This window comes from Esox lucius, chromosome 11 (assembly GCF_011004845.1).
Source record: "Esox lucius isolate fEsoLuc1 chromosome 11, fEsoLuc1.pri, whole genome shotgun sequence".
Taxonomy (NCBI): Eukaryota; Metazoa; Chordata; class Actinopteri; order Esociformes; family Esocidae; genus Esox; species Esox lucius.
The window spans coordinates 54,733,071-54,753,276 of NC_047579.1; the positions used below are offsets into that span (position 1 = coordinate 54,733,071).

Consider the following 20,206-nt stretch of genomic DNA (forward strand, 5'->3'; position numbering starts at 1 on the left):
GCGTGGTCAGTTTTGTTGTGTGCTTTGGGTCATTGTCATGTTGGAAGGTAAATCTTCTTTCCATTGACAACTTTCTGGCAGAGAACAGCAGATTTTCCTCAAGAATTTGACAGTATTTTGCCACATCCATTTTTCCTTCTATCCTGACAAGTGCTCCAGTCCCTGCTGCAGAGAAACAACCCCATAACATGATATTACCACCTCCATGCTTTACTGTAGGAATGGTATTATTTGGATGGTGAGCTGTATTGGATTTTCGCCAGACATATCGTTTGGAGTTTAGGCCAAATAATAGAATTTTAGTCTCATCTGACCATAACACCTTTTTCCACGTGGCCTCAAGGTGCGTTTTGGCAAAGCTCAGTCGTGGCTGCATGTGGCCTTTCTTGAGGAGTGGCTTTTTTCTTGTAACCCTCCCATTCAAGCCACATTTGTGGAGAATTTGTGATATTGTTGTCACATGCACACAATGACCACTCTTTGTCATGAATTCCTGCAACTGCTTCAGAGTTGCTATAGGCCTCTTGGTAGCCTCTCTGACCAGTTTCCTCCAGGCTCTTTCATCCAGTTTGGAGCAACGTCCTGACCCAGGGAGGGTCTGTGTTGTACCAAATACCTTGCACATCTTAATAATAGACTTCAATGTGCTTCTAGGCACTGATAAAGCCTTTTATGCTTTTTATTTTTATTATCCATTATTGTGCCTGTCCACAACTTTATCCCGGAGATCTTTTGACAATGCCTTGCCACCCATAGTTGATTGTTTTCTTCAGTTGCACTACCAAGGTTCAAGGTAACTTTATTATCCTCAAGGGGCAATTTAGATTGCAGCCAGCAGTAACAACATACATATCAACAATGAACATAAACCACAAGAACTTTAAATTAAATTAAACAAAATTTACATTTACAGGGCGATATTAACAATAGTGATCACAGTCGGAATAAATTACCTTTTTAATCGGTTTGTTCTACATCGCGGCACACTGTATCTACGCCCAGATCGCAGCATCATGAATTCATCCCACAAGGGATGACTATGATCAGCCAGGATGGCTCTCGCTTTCTTCAAGGATCTGACCTTATACAGGTCATGTAGGTCATTTAAGGGTCTGCCAACAATTTTGCTGCACACCTTAACAATACCTTGCATGCAATTTTTCTGTTTAATAGACAGTGACCCATGCCAACAGATAAAAGATAATAAAACAAGAATAAAACATTTCCATAAAAACAGTGTCATTATTAAAACTCCGAAGCTTACGAAGAAAGCTCATGCGCTGATGTGCTTTTTTACACACAGCATCAACCTGGGACTCAAAGCACAGTTTACTGTCAATTACAGTCCCAAGATATTTGTACTGCTGTACTAGTTCAACTGACTGGTTGTCCAGCAAAACAGGGGAAATAACAGTGTGATCTCTTTTAAAATCAATGCACATTTCTTTCGTTTTTTTCCACATTAATGTTTAAAAAGGAGGATTTGCACAAATCCATCAAATCCTTCACTACAGGACCGTGTTCGGTTTAATCACTACTGAGGAGTGACAGAATAACTGAATCATCTGCAAATGTAATAATGTGGCGCCGTTCATACTGGCTTTGACATTCATTTGTGTATAAAACAAATAAAAGAGGGGAGAGGACACAACCTTGTGGAGACCCAGTAGAAGTAAAAAGTTCATCTGATAGGACACTGTTCACTCTCACCCTTTGTGACCTCACTGTTAAAAAATCCATTAGCCAGCAGATCAATCCAGTATCAATGTTAAAAATATTCTTCAATCTTTCTGCTAAAACATGGGGCTGAATACAGTTAAAAGCAGGGGAGAAGTCAATAAATAGTAAACGGACAAGGCACTTGGCCCCCTCAAGATGTTTAAAAACCATGTTTAAAAGTGTCCCTATTGCATCGTCCACACCTCTGCCCGACCTATAGGCAAACTGGAGAGGGTCTAACTTATCCTGTACAGTGTCCAAAAGTGCATCCTTCACTAGCCTTTCAAAAGCTTTCATGACAAGAGATGTAAGTGCCACTGGTCTAAAGTCATTGAGGGTCTTAGGAGTATGAATCTTAGGCACAGGAACAATTATTGAGTCCTTCCAAAGACAAGGGACCCTATACAGCTGTAGAGACAACTGAAAAATAAAACAGAAGATGTCTGCCAGCTGTACAGCACAATTCTTCAGAACACGACCCCCAATCAAATCGGGACCTGGACTTTTCCTTTCTTTTACACCCCGAAAGAGTTTCAAGACCATGAATTTATCAATGGGCACAATATTATTATTCACAGGATTTAAATCAATTTTTTTTTAAAACAGACATCTCCTCACTAAAATCATGGGCATTAAAACGATTATTCAGTTCATTTGTAAAGTCCAAGTCTGTTTTTCCATTCTGAGTAATGGAAAGCGTTATGGACTGCAACCCCATTATATTTTTTACGCCCTCCCATGCCGGACGTGAGTTTCCAGTACGCAGCAAGTTTTCTACTTTATATACGCATTTGGCAAGTTTGAGTTCCCTCTTCAACTGTTTAGATAGTACCCTGTACTGTATCATATCCCCCTGATTAAAACTAATGTTCCTCTGATTAATTGTAAGGGTCCGGCAACCGGAGGATCTCTGCGGGGATAACTGCGGAAGAGTCCACGGTGCCTACGCTGGTGCGGTGCAAAAACAAAAGGAATTCCCGACTACTGGATGGGTTCTCCATACACGAAGTCCACGCAAAAAGGGACATGCCAGTTTCAACAGGAAAAAAAGTCTGGTCAAATTCAGGTGAGCCATGTTGCCTCCGTTCATTTGTAAATCAGTTCAGAAATGATAACGCAGACAAACAGTACAGGTTAATGAACCACGGTTAAAAACTAGTTAAATAAACAAGTAAAACGTTAAAAAAGTTTAAGAACCAAGAGAAAAACCACGGTACCCCTACAAAGACTACACGCCACTCTCACACGCTGCTGCTGCGTGTCGCCATTTTCCAGCACCCCGCCAAGGACTGAAATGCTCCAGGAAAAGCTTGTTCCATGCTGAGCTAATCAAAATAACCACAGCTGATCACAGTTGAAAGTAAATTGGCTTTGTGTGCTATTGAGAAGGTAATTAACTACACCTGGTTGGGTTTACAAGTCATTTTTAGGAGGGGGGTGATTCATTTTCCAACTCAGTGATTCTGTTTTTTATTTTTTATTTAATTTTTTCTGACAAGGTATTATACCTTTCACTTGGATGTTCGTTTTTAAATACAGCAGAAAAAAACAAAAATAGTTTTTGTCCGTTTTCATTTCAGCCTGCAAAGCAACAAAATGTGATTATTTTAAAGGGGGGTGATTCTTATCTATACCCACTGTACAGACAGACAGGTATGCAGAGACGCACTACCTCAATCTTAATCAGAGCAGCACATGGAGACAGAGAAACATGTGAAGTGTGAAGACTAAATGTGAAGTGTTTGTGCGTGTTTGTCAGAGTGTGTGTGTGTGTTTACCTGCTGTGTAATGTTGCGTTTGTGGTTTATTGTTGCTAGGTAACGCAGCACCAGTTTGGTGGCTTCAGTCTTCCCAGAACCACTTTCTCCACTGGAACACAGACATACAAACATATCAAAGCAGACTTACTATTGCTTTGTAGCCGTCACATTAACTTCATGAACAAGGATAAACCCATCTAAAAGGGATACTCCAGAACATTTGTATAATTTCACTAGTTTTTAAAATATTTCTTACTAGCAAAAACATTTAATTGTATGTAACAGACTTGTTGTTCAAAAGAGCCTGGACTGAATTATGATGCCGAACATTAGCTCAATTAAATGTGTGAACCTGAAACACAGCCAATATCATTAAGAAAACCTGAAATTCAAGTCAATTTGAAACTGTGTAATGGTAAAACAACCATCAGCATCTTTAAGACACGCTATACTTCAGGTCAATTTAAAACTATATAACACTGAAACACAACCAGCTACTTAAACTCTCTCCAGTCCTCACCACTGCCAACAGCTAAACACCATCATTATGGGTGTGTGTATGTGTGTGTGTGTGAGTGTGTGGTGTAGGGTAACCATAATGGGGAGGTTTTCAGGTAACCAGACGAAGAAGTGAAACTCAACGCTGGAATGTGCTCACTGTGCCAACTACAAACACACAAATACTGAGACATGATCTGATGCAAGTCCAGACATGGGCTTTCCTTACAGGTGTCTCCTTCTGAACCCAGCTACAGTGTTTCAGATGGGAGAGTGTGTGTGTGTCAGGATGTTTGTTGAGTAACAGCATCAATAATCAATATTGATCAATATTCTAACAGAATTCTAGCAATAGGTCATCACATCAATCACTTCCTCAAAGTCTTCAATTGCATGATGTACTACCCTGCTTCCAAAAGACCCTGTGACACTGCGTAAAATGCAAATAAAAACAGAATGCAATGATGTGCAAATTATGTATCCCTATATTTAATAAAAAAAGAATACAAAGAAAACATATCAAATGTTGAATGGGAGGAATTGTATTGTTTTGGGAAAACTACACGCCCATTTTGAACTTGATGCCAGCAACACGTGTCAAAAAAGTTGGGACAGGGGCGTGTTTACCACTGTGTGGGATCACCTCTTTTAACAACACTCTGTAAGAGTTGGGAACTGAGGAGACCAAGTAGTTTTGAAAGTGAATTGTTTTCCCATTCTTGCTTGATTTGGGATTTCAGCTGCTTAACAATTCGGGGTCTCCATTGCTGTATTTGACATTTCATAATGCGCCAAATGTTTTCAATGGGTAACAGGTCTGGACTGCAGGCTTTTGATCTGTGTGCTGATAACAAGCTGGACGGTCCCTTTCCTCTTTAGCCCAGGGGACGCAGCATCCATGATTCCCAAACAGAATCTCAAATTTGCAGGCAGGCCAGTTTAGCACCAAGACTCTTTTACAACGGAGCCTTAATGTTGTTGTAATACATGCAGAATGTGGTTTGGCATTGTCTTGCTGAATCAAACAAGGCCTTCCCTGAAAAATACGTTGTCTGGAAGGCAGCATATGTTGCTCCAAAACATGTTTATATTGTTCAGAGTTAATGGTAACTTCACAGATGTGCAAGTCATCCATGCCATGTGCACTAATGCACCCCCATACCATCACGCACGCTGGCTTTTGAACTGTTTTTTGCGCTGAGAAGCCAGAGGACGTAGCATCCATTGTTCCCCAAAATAATTTCAAACTTTGATTTGTCAGACCACAGGACAATTTTCCACTTTGCCTCAGTCCATCTAAAATGAGCTTAGGCCCAGAGAAGGCAGTGGTGTTTCTGGATCTTGTTTATATATGGTTTCTTCTTTGCATGGTAGAGTTTTAACTTACATACTGTGTTCACAGACAGTGGGTTTCAGAAGTTTTCTTGAGCCCACGATTTGCCTTCGCAGTCTTTCACAGAGTGGTGAATGCCTACCCATCCTCACTTCTGACAGTCCCATCCTCTCTGGAATGATTAATACCCAATCACGTTACTGACCTGTTGCCAATTGACCTAATTAGTTGTGTGATATTCCACCAGGTTAAATTTTTTAGCATTGGTTGCCTCTGTCACAACATTTTTGAAATGAGTTGCTGGCATCAAATTTAAAGTGGGCATATATTTTTTAAGAAACAATAAAATGTCTCTGTTTCAACACTTGATATGTTGTCTTTGTACTATTTCCTATTGAATGTAGGGTTTAAATTATTTGCACATCATTGCATTCTGTTTTTATTTACATTTTACCCTGCAAGAATTCGGGGCCTCAAAGACAACTATTACAAAAGACTGCATGTTGTCATTGATGCTAAAGGGGGCAATACACAGAATTAAAAACTAAGGGGTATGCAGACTTTTGAACTGGGGTAAAAAAAAATCTTTGTTACCATGTTTTGTTTTATGATTGTGCCATTCTGTTATAACCTACAGTTGAATATGAATCCCATAAGAAATGTCTTTTGCCTGCTCACTCATGTTTTCTTTAAAAATGGTACATATATTACCAATTCTCCAAGGGTATGCAAACTTTTGAGCACAACTGCATGTGAATTTGTTCTCATTGTACAACTGTAATATAGTGAAGAGATAACATAAATTGGCGATGAGGTTTATTGTTTTTGACCCCCCATAACCTTTCTACTTTGATAGAAGCACTGAGGGTGACATTAGAGGACTTAACAAATACAAAACCCTGTGAGCTAGCTAGTACACAGTTTAGCTGGGAAGTGCAGCAATGGCGGCTACCATGAGAAGGATGGATGCCTTCGATGAGGCTGAGGGACAATGGTTGAATGACATTTAACATTTTATGAAGGCGAATGACAACAAGGAGAAAAAACAGGTGGCAGTTTTGCTTAGTGTGATTGTGACAAGTGCATACGGCTTACTTCAGCGCCTCATTTCACCAGCAAAACCAGGGGACATGTCCAGTGCCACTGTGGCCCAATCTGGGGGAAGCCCCGGACAGGGCCCAACAGGCAGGAAATCAATCCACCCACATTGCCAAGCATCAACCAAAGGGACACCCACCAACCGCAACCACCCTGAATGAGGGCTGAGTATTGCCAGCAGAAATCACCCCAATTGCATGATGTGCGCAACAGAGAGACAACAACAAGCCAGTGACTCCACCCTCGAATGGCACTGGAGTGAGGGCATCCCAGTGGCGATGAAAGCCCACCTGGCAAGACAGCAAGGGTGGAAAGTATCAAGCCTTTCTGGTCACCTTCACCCCTCTGGGCCAGGCTACACCTATTCACAAACCATGCTGTAGAGATGAGTCTTTACTAGACACTTTGTCACTGAGTCTGCATTTCTAACATTAATGGGCAGATCATTCCACAGTAGTGGAACTCTATGAGAAAAGCCCTGCATCCAGCTGTTTGTTTAGAAATTCTAGGTACAATTAAAAGGCCTGCATCTTGCGATCTTAGGTTATGTGTAGGTATGTATGGCTGGATAATTTCAGTGAGGTAGGAGCAAGTCCATGTATTGATTTATAGGTTAACAATAAAACTTTAAAATAAGCCCTAACCCTAACAGGCAGCCAGTGTAAAGAGGCTAGTACTGGAGTAATGTGTTAAAAAACAAATGTTTGTAGTTAGAATTATAGCAGCCATGTGCAGTAACCGGAAAGAAGAGCATTACAGTAATCTAATTTAGAAGTGACAAAATAATTAAAATGACCTGGTTCTGTGCCTGCCTCAAGTGGAGGAGTTTAAGTATCTAGGGGTCCTGTTCACGAGTGAGGGAAGGATGGAACGGGAGATTGACAGACGGATCGGTGCAGCTTCTGCAGTAATGCAGTCGATGTATCGGTCTGTCGTGGTGAAGAAAGAGCTGAGCCGCAAGGCGAAGCTCTCGATTTACCAGTCAATCTACGTTCCTACTCTCACCTATGGTCATGAGCTTTGGGTCATGACCGAAAGGACAAGATCCCGGATACAGGCGGCCGAAATTAGCTTTCTCCGCAGGGTGGCCGGGCGATCCCTTAGAGATAGGGTGAGAAGCTCGGTCACCCGGGAGGAGCTCAGAGTAGAGCCACTGCTCCTCCACATCGAGAGGGGTCAGCTGAGGTGGCTTGGGCATCTTTTTCGGATGCCTCCGGAACGCCTTCCTGGGAAGGTTTTCCGGTCCCGTCCCACCGGGAGGAGACCCCGGGGAAGACCTAGGACACGCTGGAGGTACTATGTCTCCCGGCTGGCCTGGGAACGCCTCAGTGTCCCCCCGGAAGAGCTAGAGGAAGTGCCTGCTTAGACTGCTGCCCCCGCAACCCGGCCCCGGATAAGCGGTTGAAGATGGATGGATGGATGGTTCTGTTGTTCTCACCTGATTCTAATGACATGGTTCTGTAGTTCTCACCTGATCCTAATGACCTGGTTCTGTGGTTCTAACCTGATTATAATGACCTGGTTCTGTAGTTCTCACCTGATTATAATGACATGGTTCTGTTGTTCTCACCTGATTATAATTACCTGGTTCTGTTGGTTTCACCTCATTTTCATGACATGGTTCTGTTGTTCTCACCTGATTCTAATGACCTGGTTTTGTTGTTTTCAACTGATTAAATGACCGGGTTCTGTAGTTCTCACCTCATTATAATGACATGGTTCTGTTGTCCTGACCTGATTATAATGACTTGGTTCTGTTGTTCTCACCTGATTATAATGACATGGTTTTGTTGTTTTCACCTGATTATAATGACATGGTTCTGTTGTCCTGACCTGATTAAATGACCTGGTTCTGTTGTTCTCACCTCATTATAATGACATGGTTCTGTTGTCCTGACCTGATTATAATGACCTGGTTCTGTTGTTCTCGCCTGATTGTAATGATCTGGTTCTGTTATTCTCACCTGATTATAATGATCTGGTTCTGTTATTCTCACCTGATTATAATGACCTGGTTCTTTTGTTCTCACCTGATTATAATGACCTGGTTCTGTTTGGCATCCATCATAGTGGTGTAGGAGACATTTGCTATGGCAAACAGGTGGCTGAAGATGAACAAAACATTAAACATTATTTATTTAATAGGGTTAACTTTTCACTGACAGAATATATTCATGACACACACAACACTCACAAACAAAAACACAGAGTGAGAGACAAAGGGCTTACGGAGGTGTTTCTCCCAGAGCAGTTCCTTTGTGTTTCAGAACCATGTCAGTTCCATAAATGTTCAAAATCTTATAGGGGTTCACTGAAACCAGGATCCGGCCTATAAATGTCTGAGACAGAAACATGTTGAAGTATAGGGTTACACACACTGTTCTGAAACCCCATCCACTGGACCTAATGTGTACCGTGTGTAAGGAGCATCAGTGGTGTGTGTTGATGCCACTGTGTGTGTGTGTGTGTGTGTGTTTGAGTGTGTACACTCACATAGATGATCTCTCTCTCAAACCTCTTTTTCAGGTTAAACAGCACAGTTCCCTCGTGTAGCTCCCTGAAACAAATCACACACAGCCGTATAAACATGTGTGTGGTTCATCCAGCTGTATAATTTATATGTAAGTGTAAATATAAACAGTGCCTTGCAGAATTGTTTAATGCAAAAATCCAATAAAAATAAATATATCAGTGTAATCTTACACTCAAAATATAAGATAAATCAACCCATTATTTGAGGTTAAACTGTTTAAAGGAATAAATCATTAATCAAATTTTTATCTACAATCCCGTTTCCAAAAAGGTTGGGATGCTGTGTAAAATGAAAAAATAAATAAAATGCAATGATGTGAAAATAATTGAAACCTTAAATTCAATAGACAGTAGTACAAAGACAACATATCAAATTTTTAAACTGAGATATAAATGCCCACTCTGAAAATGATGCCAACAACATCAACCACAACAAAAATAGCTGGGAAAAGGGCAACAGAAGACAGGAAATGTTGTGTAGTACAAAAACAGAACACAACTGTTTAGGTCAATTGTCAACAGGTCAGTAACATAATTGGGTATTAAAAGATCATTCCAGAGAGGATGAGTCTTTCAGAAGTAAAGATGGGGAGGGTTCACCACTCTGTTAAAGACCGAACAGGCAAATAATTTAAGAATAACGTCTCTCCATGTAAAATTGTAGAGTTTGGGGATCTCATCACCTATGGTACATATCATTAAAAGATTCTGAGAATCCAGAGAAATCTCTGTATGCTAGGGACAAGGCCAAAAAACCTGAAAACCACTCTCTATGAACAGATTATACATTAAAACCAAATATAAGCAATATCCAGAAATGTCCAGAGATTGGGCCCACCTTCTCTGGGCCCAAGCTCATTTAAGATGGACTGGGGCGAAGTGGAAAACTCTCATTTTGTCTGACAAATCAAAATTTGAGATTCTGTTTGGGAATCATGGATGCTGCGTCCTCTGGGCTAAAGAGGAGAGGGACCATCCAGCTTGTTATCAGCACACAGTTCAAAAGCCTGCAGTCCAGACCTGTCACCCATAGAAAACATTTGGCACATTATGAAAAATACGAAAAATACGACAAAGGAGACCCTGAACTGTTGAGCAGCTGAGATCCTACAGTATATCAAGCAAGACTGGGAAAACATTTCACTTTCAGAACAACAGCAATTCTCCTCAGTTCCCAAACGCTTACAGAATGTTGTTAAAAGAGATGCAACACAGTGATAAACACGCCCCTGTACCAATTTCTTGAAACGTGTTGCTGGCATCAAATTCAAAATGGGCATGTCTTTTTCACAGTTTCAACATTTGAAATGTCTTTGTACTTTTTTTCAGTTCAAAATAAGGATTAAATGATTTGCACATCATTGAATTCTGTTTTTAATTGCATTTTACAGTGTCCCAGCTTTTTTGAAAATGGGGTTGTACTACAGTAGTATTAAAATCGGGACTTCCAAGCCAGTTCCACTCCTTTTTCATTGCAACCATCTGATCAGGAACTTGTTTAGACCGGGGACACCAGGTGGGGGCAGTTAATAAATTGAACGGAAAATTGAACAGAAAACCAGTCATAAATTTTCATAAATTGAACAGAAAACCAGCAGCCTCCAGCCCTTGTAGGTTCTGATTTGAAAACCACAGAGCCACAATAAGGTGGGAGAATACATAGCTAAAGGATCAAAGACCATTAATGCATCTCTATTGATCCTTGAGAGTCCTTGTTCCTCGCTTGTGGACCCTGCTTCAATTAATGCCACAATTTCCAGTGAGGTTTAGGACAAGGGACTGGGATGGCCAAAACAAAAGCTTGATTCTGTGGTTTGTGAGACATATTTGTGTGGATCTGGAATACTGCTTTAAATCCTTGACCTATGACAGTTGTTGCTTATTGGCTGAGGCAGTTGAGTCTGAAATCTGCTGTCTTACAACATGAGTCCAGAATGCCATGTATTCTAGCTAGGTTCCCAGGGGGGGAAAATACTTTCAGCTTCAAGTGCCTAGAAACACTTATTGCTCAAGTGTTAAAAAACTACTGGCAACACTGCAAATATATCTTTATTTTGTAACTTTTAAAAATGTTCAGTTAGCTATGATTTCTATGGCCTCATTTTAAAAGTAATGTTATCTACGCTGGCAAAATCCCACAAGATGTATTTAATAAAAAAATTGAGATTGTGAAAAACATAAAAGCTGTCAAACGAATTCTTCAAAAGTAAAACATTGGTTGTTGAGATTGAAATCAAACTAAAAGATTGAGAATTGCAAACAAAACATCTTTCCATGACTGGCAAGTAAATAATTTTAACTGGAGCAACATTTGTATTTACATGCAGGAACACATGCTTGTACAACTAACGCTTTCAGAAGTTTAAATAGTTATCAGGTTAAACCCATCCTATGTATTCCATGTAATCTACTCTTTACAGCTAATTACTAGCTTTGATTAAGATACTTCAATCATGTCTTTCGCATTTTTTTATTTTTATTTCATCACTGGCGCATTTTCAATACCGCCACGGTGCCGGAGGCAGAACACAGGCCCATGTATAAGGGAATCATTCCTTTCAATATTCTTTCTCAAACTTCAACTAAAGGAACTACAAAATGAAGCATATAACACAAAAACATCCAGCACAAACTAAAGCAAAAAAAGAGCAACTTAAATAGGGTCCCCAATCAGAGATAACAAGGTGCAGCTGCCTCTGATTGGGGAGAACAGAAACAAAAGCGCAGAGATGCCAAGAGGCATCCCCACGGTCAGGACCTGACAAATATACTTATTCAATATGCTTATTCAGTTCACTTATTTAAAACGAAGGGCAGGATTTAGACATGAGTTGTATATTATAAGTCTTCATTGGTTCACTGGTTTCAATGGGCAGGTTGGTTACGTACGACCTATTAGGCAGTCAACTGGTTTAACAGCCTACCCATGAGTTCCTCCGTCTGGGATTGCAGACTTGTAATGACTTTGTTCCTTCAGCTGATTAATAAAACCAGACTCTTCGTCTCTGTAATGATTTCAATGTGTTCACAGGAGGATAACAATCTAGTATCTACGATGAGGTTTGCAACTGATTTGCGTTAATTAACCAGTAGACTAGTTTAATACAAATGCATCTTTCCATCTGGGATTGCGTATCTTTAAAGACTATAACTATTACTTTGATCAATAAAATCAGACTTCTTGTGTATAGGAGACAGGCCCCTGTCACACCACCCCCATGTCCTGTCAACAGGCCTGACACCACCCCCATGTCCTGTCAACAGGCCTGACACCACCCCCATGTCCTGTCAACAGGCCTGACACCACCCCCATGTCCTGTCAACAGGCCTGACACCACCCCCATGTCCTGTCAACAGGCCTGACACCACCCCCATGTCCTGTCAGCAGGCCTGACACCACCCCCATGTCCTGTCAGCAGGCCTGACACCACCCCCATGTCCTGTCAACAGACCTGACACCACCCCCATGTCCTGTCAACAGGCCTGACACCACCCCCATGTCCTGTCAACAGGCCTGACACCTTAACCCCCATGTCCTGTCAGCAGGCCTGACACCACCCCCATGTCCTGTCAACAGGCCTGACACCACCCCCATGTCCTGTCAGCAGGCCTGACACCACCCCCATGTCCTGTCAACAGACCTGACACCACCCCCATGTCCTGTCAACAGGCCTGACACCACCCCCATGTCCTGTCAGCAGGCCTGACACCACCCCCATGTCCTGTCAACAGGCCTGACACCACCCCCATGTCCTGTCAGCAGGCCTGACACCACCCCCATGTCCTGTCAACAGACCTGACACCACCCCCATGTCCTGTCAACAGGCCTGACACCACCCCCATGTCCTGTCAACAGGCCTGACACCTTAACCCCCATGTCCTGTCAGCAGGCCTGACACCACCCCCATGTCCTGGCAACAGGCCTGACACCACCCCCATGTCCTGTCAGCAGGCCTGACACCACCCCCATGTCCTGTCAACAGACATGACACCACCCCCATGTCCTGTCAACAGGCCTGACACCACCCCCATGTCCTGTCAACAGGCCTGACACCTTAACCCCCATGCCATTTTTCTCTAGTTTTCAAATTAATTACATGCTAGATATGTTCTATTGTTTTTTATATCATTATTTTTGTTTGACATTTTTGGCCTTTTGCTTTCAAGAAAATTGATTTTGATCTCAACAACCAATGTTTTACTTCTGTTTGAAAGTATTATTTTGACCTTCACAACTTTATTTTTTAAGTTTGTTATTTTTATATATTTTTAATGCAATACATATGGCGGAAATATTGATGCCATAGTTTATACCCAAGTGTTTCAAAATTGCAGTTTCATAATAGTAATTGCAATATTCATCCTTCAAATCAAGATTCAGTATTTTATCTAAATTGTGCAGCCCTAATATACACACATACACATATGGAATGTGTATGTGTGTATAAACAGTATGTGTATTTGTATGTAAATATAGAGTATATGTTGGTGTCTCACTCCAGCTGTGTCATGTCCTCCACTCCATCCTCTTCTAACTGCTCGCGGGGCACCATGCTGGGCAGGCAACGGATGGAGTACATCTACACACACACACACACACACACACACACACACACACACACACACACACACACACACACACACACACACACACACACACACACCATTAGGAGTAGCTTTTCCAAAGCAACTAACAGCCATGTTGAAATACACGGTGGTCCCAGAGGGAGTAGAACCCAGAATCATTGGTGTTGTTTTATATTTTGGTGGTCTCAGTGGGAGTAGAACCCAGGATCCTTGGTGTTGTTTTATATCTTGGTGGTCCCAGTGGGAGTAGAACCCAGGATCCTTGGTGTTGTTTTATATCTTGGTGGTCTCAGTGGGAGTAGAACCCAGGACCCTAGTTTTATATCTTGGTGGTCCCAGTGGGAGTAGAACCCAGGATCCTTGGTGTTGTTTTATATCTTGGTGGTCTCAGTGGGAGTAGAACCCAGGATCCTTGGTGTTGTTTTATATCTTGGTGGTCCCAGTGGGAGTAGAACCCAGGATCCTAGTTTTATATTTTGGTGGTTCCAGTGGGAGTAGAACCCAGGACCCTAGTTTTATATCTTGGTGGTCCCAGTGGGAGTAGAACCCAGGATCATTGGTGTTGTTTTATATCTTGGTGGTCTCAGTGGGAGTAGAACCCAGGATCCTTGGTATTGTTTTATATCTTGGTGGTCCCAGTGGAAGTAGAACCCAGGATCCTAGTTTTATATTTTGGTGGTTCCAGTGGGAGTAGAACCCAGGACCCTAGTTTTATATCTTGGTGTTCCCAGTGGGAGTAGAACCCATGATCCTTGTTTTATATCTTGGTGTTCCCAGTGGGAGTAGAACCCAGGATCCTAGTTTTATATCTTGGTGGTTCCAGTGGGAGTAGAACTCAGGATCCTTGTTTTAGATCCTTGGTGTTCCCAGTGTGAGTAGAACCCAGGATCCTTGTTTTAGATCCTTGGTGGTCCCAGAAGGAATAGAACATGATGCATTACCAATTGGATTTCATGGATTTTGGATTTTATTAGAATATATGTTATTTTACATTGCATTAGAATACTACTGACCTTACCAAACCAGCTATATACATTTTACCAGTATTTCCAGGGCCAATAGTACCATGTCCTACCCAGTGCTACATTAAACCAGTAATACCGTGTCATACCAGAGCCCTATTGGTGCTACATTAAACCAGTAATACCGTGTCCCACCAGAGCCCTATCAGTGCTACATTAAACCAGTAATACCGTGTCATACCAGAGCCCTATTGGTGCTACATTAAACCAGTAATACCGTGTCCCACCAGAGCCCTATCAGTGCTACATTAAACCAGTAATACCGTGTCCCACCAGAGCCCTATTGGTGCTACATTAAACCAGTAATACCGTGTCCCACCAGAGCCCTATTGGTGCTACATTAAACCAGTAATACCGTGTCCCACCAGAGCCCTATCAGTGCTACATTAAACCAGTAATACCGTGTCCCACCAGAGCCCTATTGGTGCTACATTAAACCAGTAATACCGTGTCCCACCAGAGCCCTATTGGTGCTACATTAAACCAGTAATACCGTGTCCCACCAGAGCCCTATTGGTGCTACATTAAACCAGTAATACCGTGTCCCACCAGAGCCCTATTGGTGCTACATTAAACCAGTAATACCGTGTCATACCAGAGCCCTATTGGTGCTACATTAAACCAGTAATACCGTGTCCCACCAGAGCCCTATTGGTGCTACATTAAACCAGTAATACCGTGTCCTACCAGAGCCCTATCAGTGCTACGTTACACCAGTAATACCAACATGACCTTGTCAAACCATAAATCTGCAGGGTTTACTGTACCTGCACTACCTAGTAACCCTGTGGTCCAGTATTATCAAGTCTTACCAGAACCCTGTGAGTTCCCTCATACCATACCTTGTGTGTTGTGCTGAACCAGAGTATTACCTTATCGTACCAGGGCCCAGTGGGTTCACCCTCTCTGTTAGGAGCCCAGTTTGATTCCAGGTCTCCCTGCTGGGCAGGACACAGAGGCATCAGCTGCTCGTCCTGGTGCATGGACCACTTATTGAGGTTCTGGCCAGTAGGGTGAGGCAGGACCCTCTCTGACCCCCACACATCCATCTGTTCCCCTGGACTGCACGCCTCACTCCCCATCCCAGCCCTCCTGTCCTGAGCCCAGTGCTGCTCAACTCCCTGCACCTGGGGAGAGACTACTGCATAGCGCCCCACTCCTGGATCCTCCAGAGTCCAGGGCAAGCGGTATGTAGCCTCTGGAAGGTGGGAGTTCTGCAGAACATTAGACAGGGCTGGCCCAGGGCGCTGCGGAACAGCTGGAACTCCCCTGGTCATTAGTGTCCCATCAGGAAGTCTGTAGGTGGCTGACTTGAGGTTAGGGTTCTGCAGGGCTTTGGACAGATAAGGGGAGGGGCTGGGAGGGGCCAGAGACCCCGCCCTGTAAGACGCTCCCCTGACATTTCTGTTGAGGAGAGCTTTAGACAGGTTAGGGGAGGGGCTAGGAGGGGCCAGAGACCCCGCCCTGTAAGACGCTCCTCGGACATCAGTGTTCAGAAGAGCTTTAGACAGGTTAGGGGAGGGGCTAGGAGGGGCCAGAGTCCCCGACCTGTAAGACGCTCCTCGGACATCAGTGTTCAGAAGAGCTTTAGACAGGTTAGGGGAGGGGCTAGGAGGGGCCAGAGACCCCGACCTGTAAGACGCTCCTCGGACATCAGTGTTCAGAAGAGCTTTAGACAGGTTAGGGGAGGGGCTAGGAGGGGCCAGAGACCCCGCCCTATAGGATGCTCCTCGGACATCAGTGTTCAGGAGAGCTTTAGACAGGTTAGGGGAGGGGCTAGGAGGGGCCAGAGACCCCGCCCTATAGGATGCTCCTCGGACATCAGTGTTCAGGAGAGCTTTAGACAGGTTAGGGGAGGGGCTAGGAGGGGCCAGAGACCCCGCCCTATAGGATGCTCCCTGGACGTTAGGGTTGAGGAGAGCTTTAGACAGGTTAGGGGAGGGGTTAGGAGGGGCCAGAGACCCCGCCCTATAGGACGCTCCCTGGACGTTAGGGTTAAAGAGAGCTTTAGACAGGTTAGGGGAGGGGCTAAGAGGGGCCAGAGACCCCGCCCTATAGGACGCTCCCTGGACGTTAGGGTTGAGGAGAGCAGAGGAGAGGTTAGGGGATGATGGTGTCTGGTTTCCAGACAGCATGGAGCCGTCAGAGAGGCGATAAGAGGTGGCGCGGAGATCTGCATTCAGCAAGGCACCTGACAGGTTGGGAGAGGAGAGAGACTGACTGAGAGGGGCCAGAGAGCCATTTGGGAGGCGACAGGCTGCTGTCCGAATGTTGGAGTTGAGGAGAGCAGAGGAGAGCACAGGAGAGGAGTAGGTAGGCTGAGGCTCGTTCCTGGTTACCAGAGTTCCATCCGGTAAACGGTACATGGCTTGGTGAAGACCTGGGTTGGAGAGAGCGGATGAGAGGTTTGGGGACAAGGAGTAGGATTGAGGAGTGTGCTCCGTTCTGGTGATCAGCGTTCCATCTGGGAGGCGGTAGGTAGCTTTTCTCATATTGCTGTTGTTTAGGGCATTAGACATGAGGGACCCAGAACCGGGAGTACTCCCATGACTCTGCATCCCCTCTGAACTTCCAGACACCATTCTGGAACCCTGTGACGTCATCCCAGAACCATCCGACAGATGGAACGCTGCTCCCTGCAGGTGGGAGGAGCTCAGACTTCTGGAGATCATGGGGGGGACAGGAGAGGAAGGGTGAGGAGGTTTTCGAAGGGCAGGGGAGGTGGGAGAGGCATGTGGGCTGGGCATGGTGCCGGAGACACAGGAGGAGAGCTGGTTCTGATGGGGGGAAAGGATGGGGGTGTAGAGGGAAGCATTTCTTTGGAGGGGAAAGTTCTGCTGAAGGGCATTAGTCCGCTGGGGGGAGGAGGGCTGACTGGAGTGGGCCTGGGGGGGCTGTTTGGGGACATACTGAGATGCATTGAGCAGGTTGGAGTTCTGCTGCAGAGACAGCATTGGAGAGGAACTCTGGTTCATCTGGCTCACCTGTCCATCATATGATATAATTACCTGGCCACCAGTTGAGGGGGAGGGGCTTCTCTGTACCGGTCTACTGGAGGAGGTGTTCTGCAGATACTCAGAAGGGGGGACAGAAGGGTGACCTGGGGGTCTGAAAGAGGCCAGGGAGGGAGACTGAAAAGGAGAGGTTGCGCCAGAGGGTAGTGGAGATGGGGGGCGTCTAACAGGGTTTGGTGGGGAGAGAGGTATCTGCTTCATGGAGGGCTGAGGGGACAGCAAATGGCCCAGGCCAGGGGGAGGACCTCTGAAAGACTGCCTGCCAGGAGGAGGATTTCTGGGCATGCGAACTAATGGTTGGCCCCTCCCTACAGGGCGGTGGAAGCCCCCCTGTGAAGACTGCTGAGACTCCCTGAACCCCCCTGGCCGAGAGGTAGAGTGGCCCAACATGTGGGAGCCTGGGGCCTGAATCTGGTCCACCAGTGAGGGCTGGCCCCCAGGGCCACTGAGCACAGATGATCTGAAGGGAGCCACGTTTTGGGTGAGGGGGGGGCCGTGCCGACTGCTTCTTTGCAGATAGGGATTACCTGGAGAGGGTTTGACTGCCCCCATGGGGACCTGGCCACGCCCCCCTCTGAGGCGCTGTGTGGAAGAACGGGAGGGAAGGGGCCGATTGGACATACGGGAGAGGGAGGATGAGGAGGGGCGGTGGTGGGAGGAGGGGTGAGGAGAGGGAGGGCAAGGACAGAATGTGGGAGATGGGGCTCTGTTGTCCTCCAGTGTGGGGCTCCGTTTAAGGGGTGAGGTGGGGGGGTTGGAGTCACGGGCGTGGGTGCTGCTCCTCAGACGAGCTCTGGAGAGAGTGGGGGAGGAGGGGTGGCGGGAGGGGGTGGGGGAAAAACTCCTCTTCCTCAGTGACCCTCGGGGTGAAGTCGGGGGGCTAGCCAGTGGGGAACGAGGTTGATGGGGTAGTCTTCTCCTGGATGGCTGACTCTTAGCCCTGAGGGAGGGGACTCGTCTGCTGGGGAGGGGGGAGGCATGCCTCTGGGCCAGAGGAGAGGTAGAAGGGTGGGGTGGGGCAAAGCCCCTCCTGGAGAATTGTGGGGAGTGGTTGGGGTCTATGGGTGGAGGAGCAGGGTTATGGAGGTGTCCCATAACTGGAGAACCACGCCTCATAGAGAGCTGGGGAGAGGGGTGAGGAGAAGGGTGTGGGCTGAGGCGACGCCCTGGCATAGGGGATGACATAGGAGAATAAGGAGATGTAATAGGTGGAGCCATGAGGCCATAAGTGGAGCTAATGGGTGGAGCCATGGGGCTGTAAGTAGAGCTAATTGGTGGGTCCATGGGGCAATAAATGGAGCTAATGGGTGGAGCCATAGGACCATATGTGGAGCTAATGGGTGGAGGCATGGGTTGATAAGCTCCAATCCCTGAGAGCTGTCCCAACTGTGCAGTGTAGTGCTGGAGCATTGGGTCCACTGAGGCTGAGGAGTGCTGATAGATGGAGGAGGTGTGAGGGGAGTGCTGATAGATGGAGGAGGTGTGAGGGGAGTGCTGATAGATGGAGGAGGTGTGAGGGGAGTGCTGATAGATGGAGGTGTGAGGGGAGTGCTGTGTCACTCCTAAAGGACTGGGGGAAATTCGGCTGGGGGAGGCAGAGAGTGGGGGATGGGGAGAGGTGGAAGGTTGGGGGGAACGAAGGGAACGTCCCTGGCCCTGCTGGATGAGCTTGGCTGTGGGGGTGGGGGAGGGAGGACGGGGGGGCATGGTCATGATGAGGGGGTACTGGGGGAGCTGCTCGTGCTGGATCACTGACATCATGTCCAGGTCACTGAGGGCTCGGTCAGGAGACGCCTGGCTGACCTCTAGCCTCTCCTTGCCAAACAGCCTGACCTGGGGGCGAGGCACCCGGAAGTGGTCTGAGCCTGGGTAGGACAGCTTGTCTCCCCCGTTCATGCCAGCCAGTTGGACTGATTCCAGATGAGCCTCCATGGGATGATGGTGAGACTGAGGGGAGAACTGTTCGTTCACCATCCGGGAGGAGTCTGTGTGGTACATATAGGCATGATCTGGCTGATAGAACTCCTCATAAACCGGCAACATCCCATGCTGTTCAGACACCCCATAATCCAGATAATGAGGGCTGTAATAACCTGAGTGGTTGTCATAGTAATCCAACACTTCGGTAGGGTATACGTTATCGTAAACGTAGTAACCATAGTTCGTCTCAATCGGATAAAGCAATCCATCATCTCCATAGCAATACTCAAGACCATCGTCTCCATAGCACCAATACTCCTCCATTGTCAAACCCTGGTGCCTGTAGTCAATGTAGTCAAACGCATTATCATGGCAACCATATGGGACGTTGTACTCCACCTCATCATCAAAATACTCATTGTTGTCATCATCGTAGTTTTCATAGTAATTGCCTTCATCGTCATAGTAACCATACTCATCCTCCCATTGGTCATCATAGTATTCTGTGACCTCTCCATAGGGGTTGTAAGAAGCATAGGTCAAAGGTCGTCTGTAGCGGCCACAGAGCCTCTGGTCGTACACCTCTTCATCATAGCTGAACTCATCATCATCATACTCGTAGCCTTCGTTATAGTACCCGCCCCTAAGCCTGGCCCGGGGGTCCTGTGTAGCAAAAGACAGCTTCTTACCTGCCCCCAGCCGCCCCTTTCCCTTAGAGGAGAG

At 45.6% G+C, this 20,206-nt stretch overlaps 1 protein-coding gene across 1 annotated transcript in view; it reads right to left on the minus strand.

The window, feature by feature from the left end:
* The window catches only part of myo15aa (myosin XVAa), a 144,575-nt gene that overhangs the window by 102,770 nt on the left and 21,599 nt on the right, over positions 1 to 20,206 (minus strand). Inside the window, exons 2-6 of the mRNA XM_034295162.1 lie at positions 13,438 to 13,520; positions 8,902 to 8,965; positions 8,638 to 8,747; positions 8,439 to 8,513; positions 3,498 to 3,588 (exon numbers count right to left, since the gene is read on the minus strand). Of these exons, the coding sequence (XP_034151053.1) occupies positions 3,498 to 3,588; positions 8,439 to 8,513; positions 8,638 to 8,747; positions 8,902 to 8,965; positions 13,438 to 13,520 (423 nt within the window). The remainder of the gene's footprint in view (positions 1 to 3,497; positions 3,589 to 8,438; positions 8,514 to 8,637; positions 8,748 to 8,901; positions 8,966 to 13,437; positions 13,521 to 20,206) is intronic.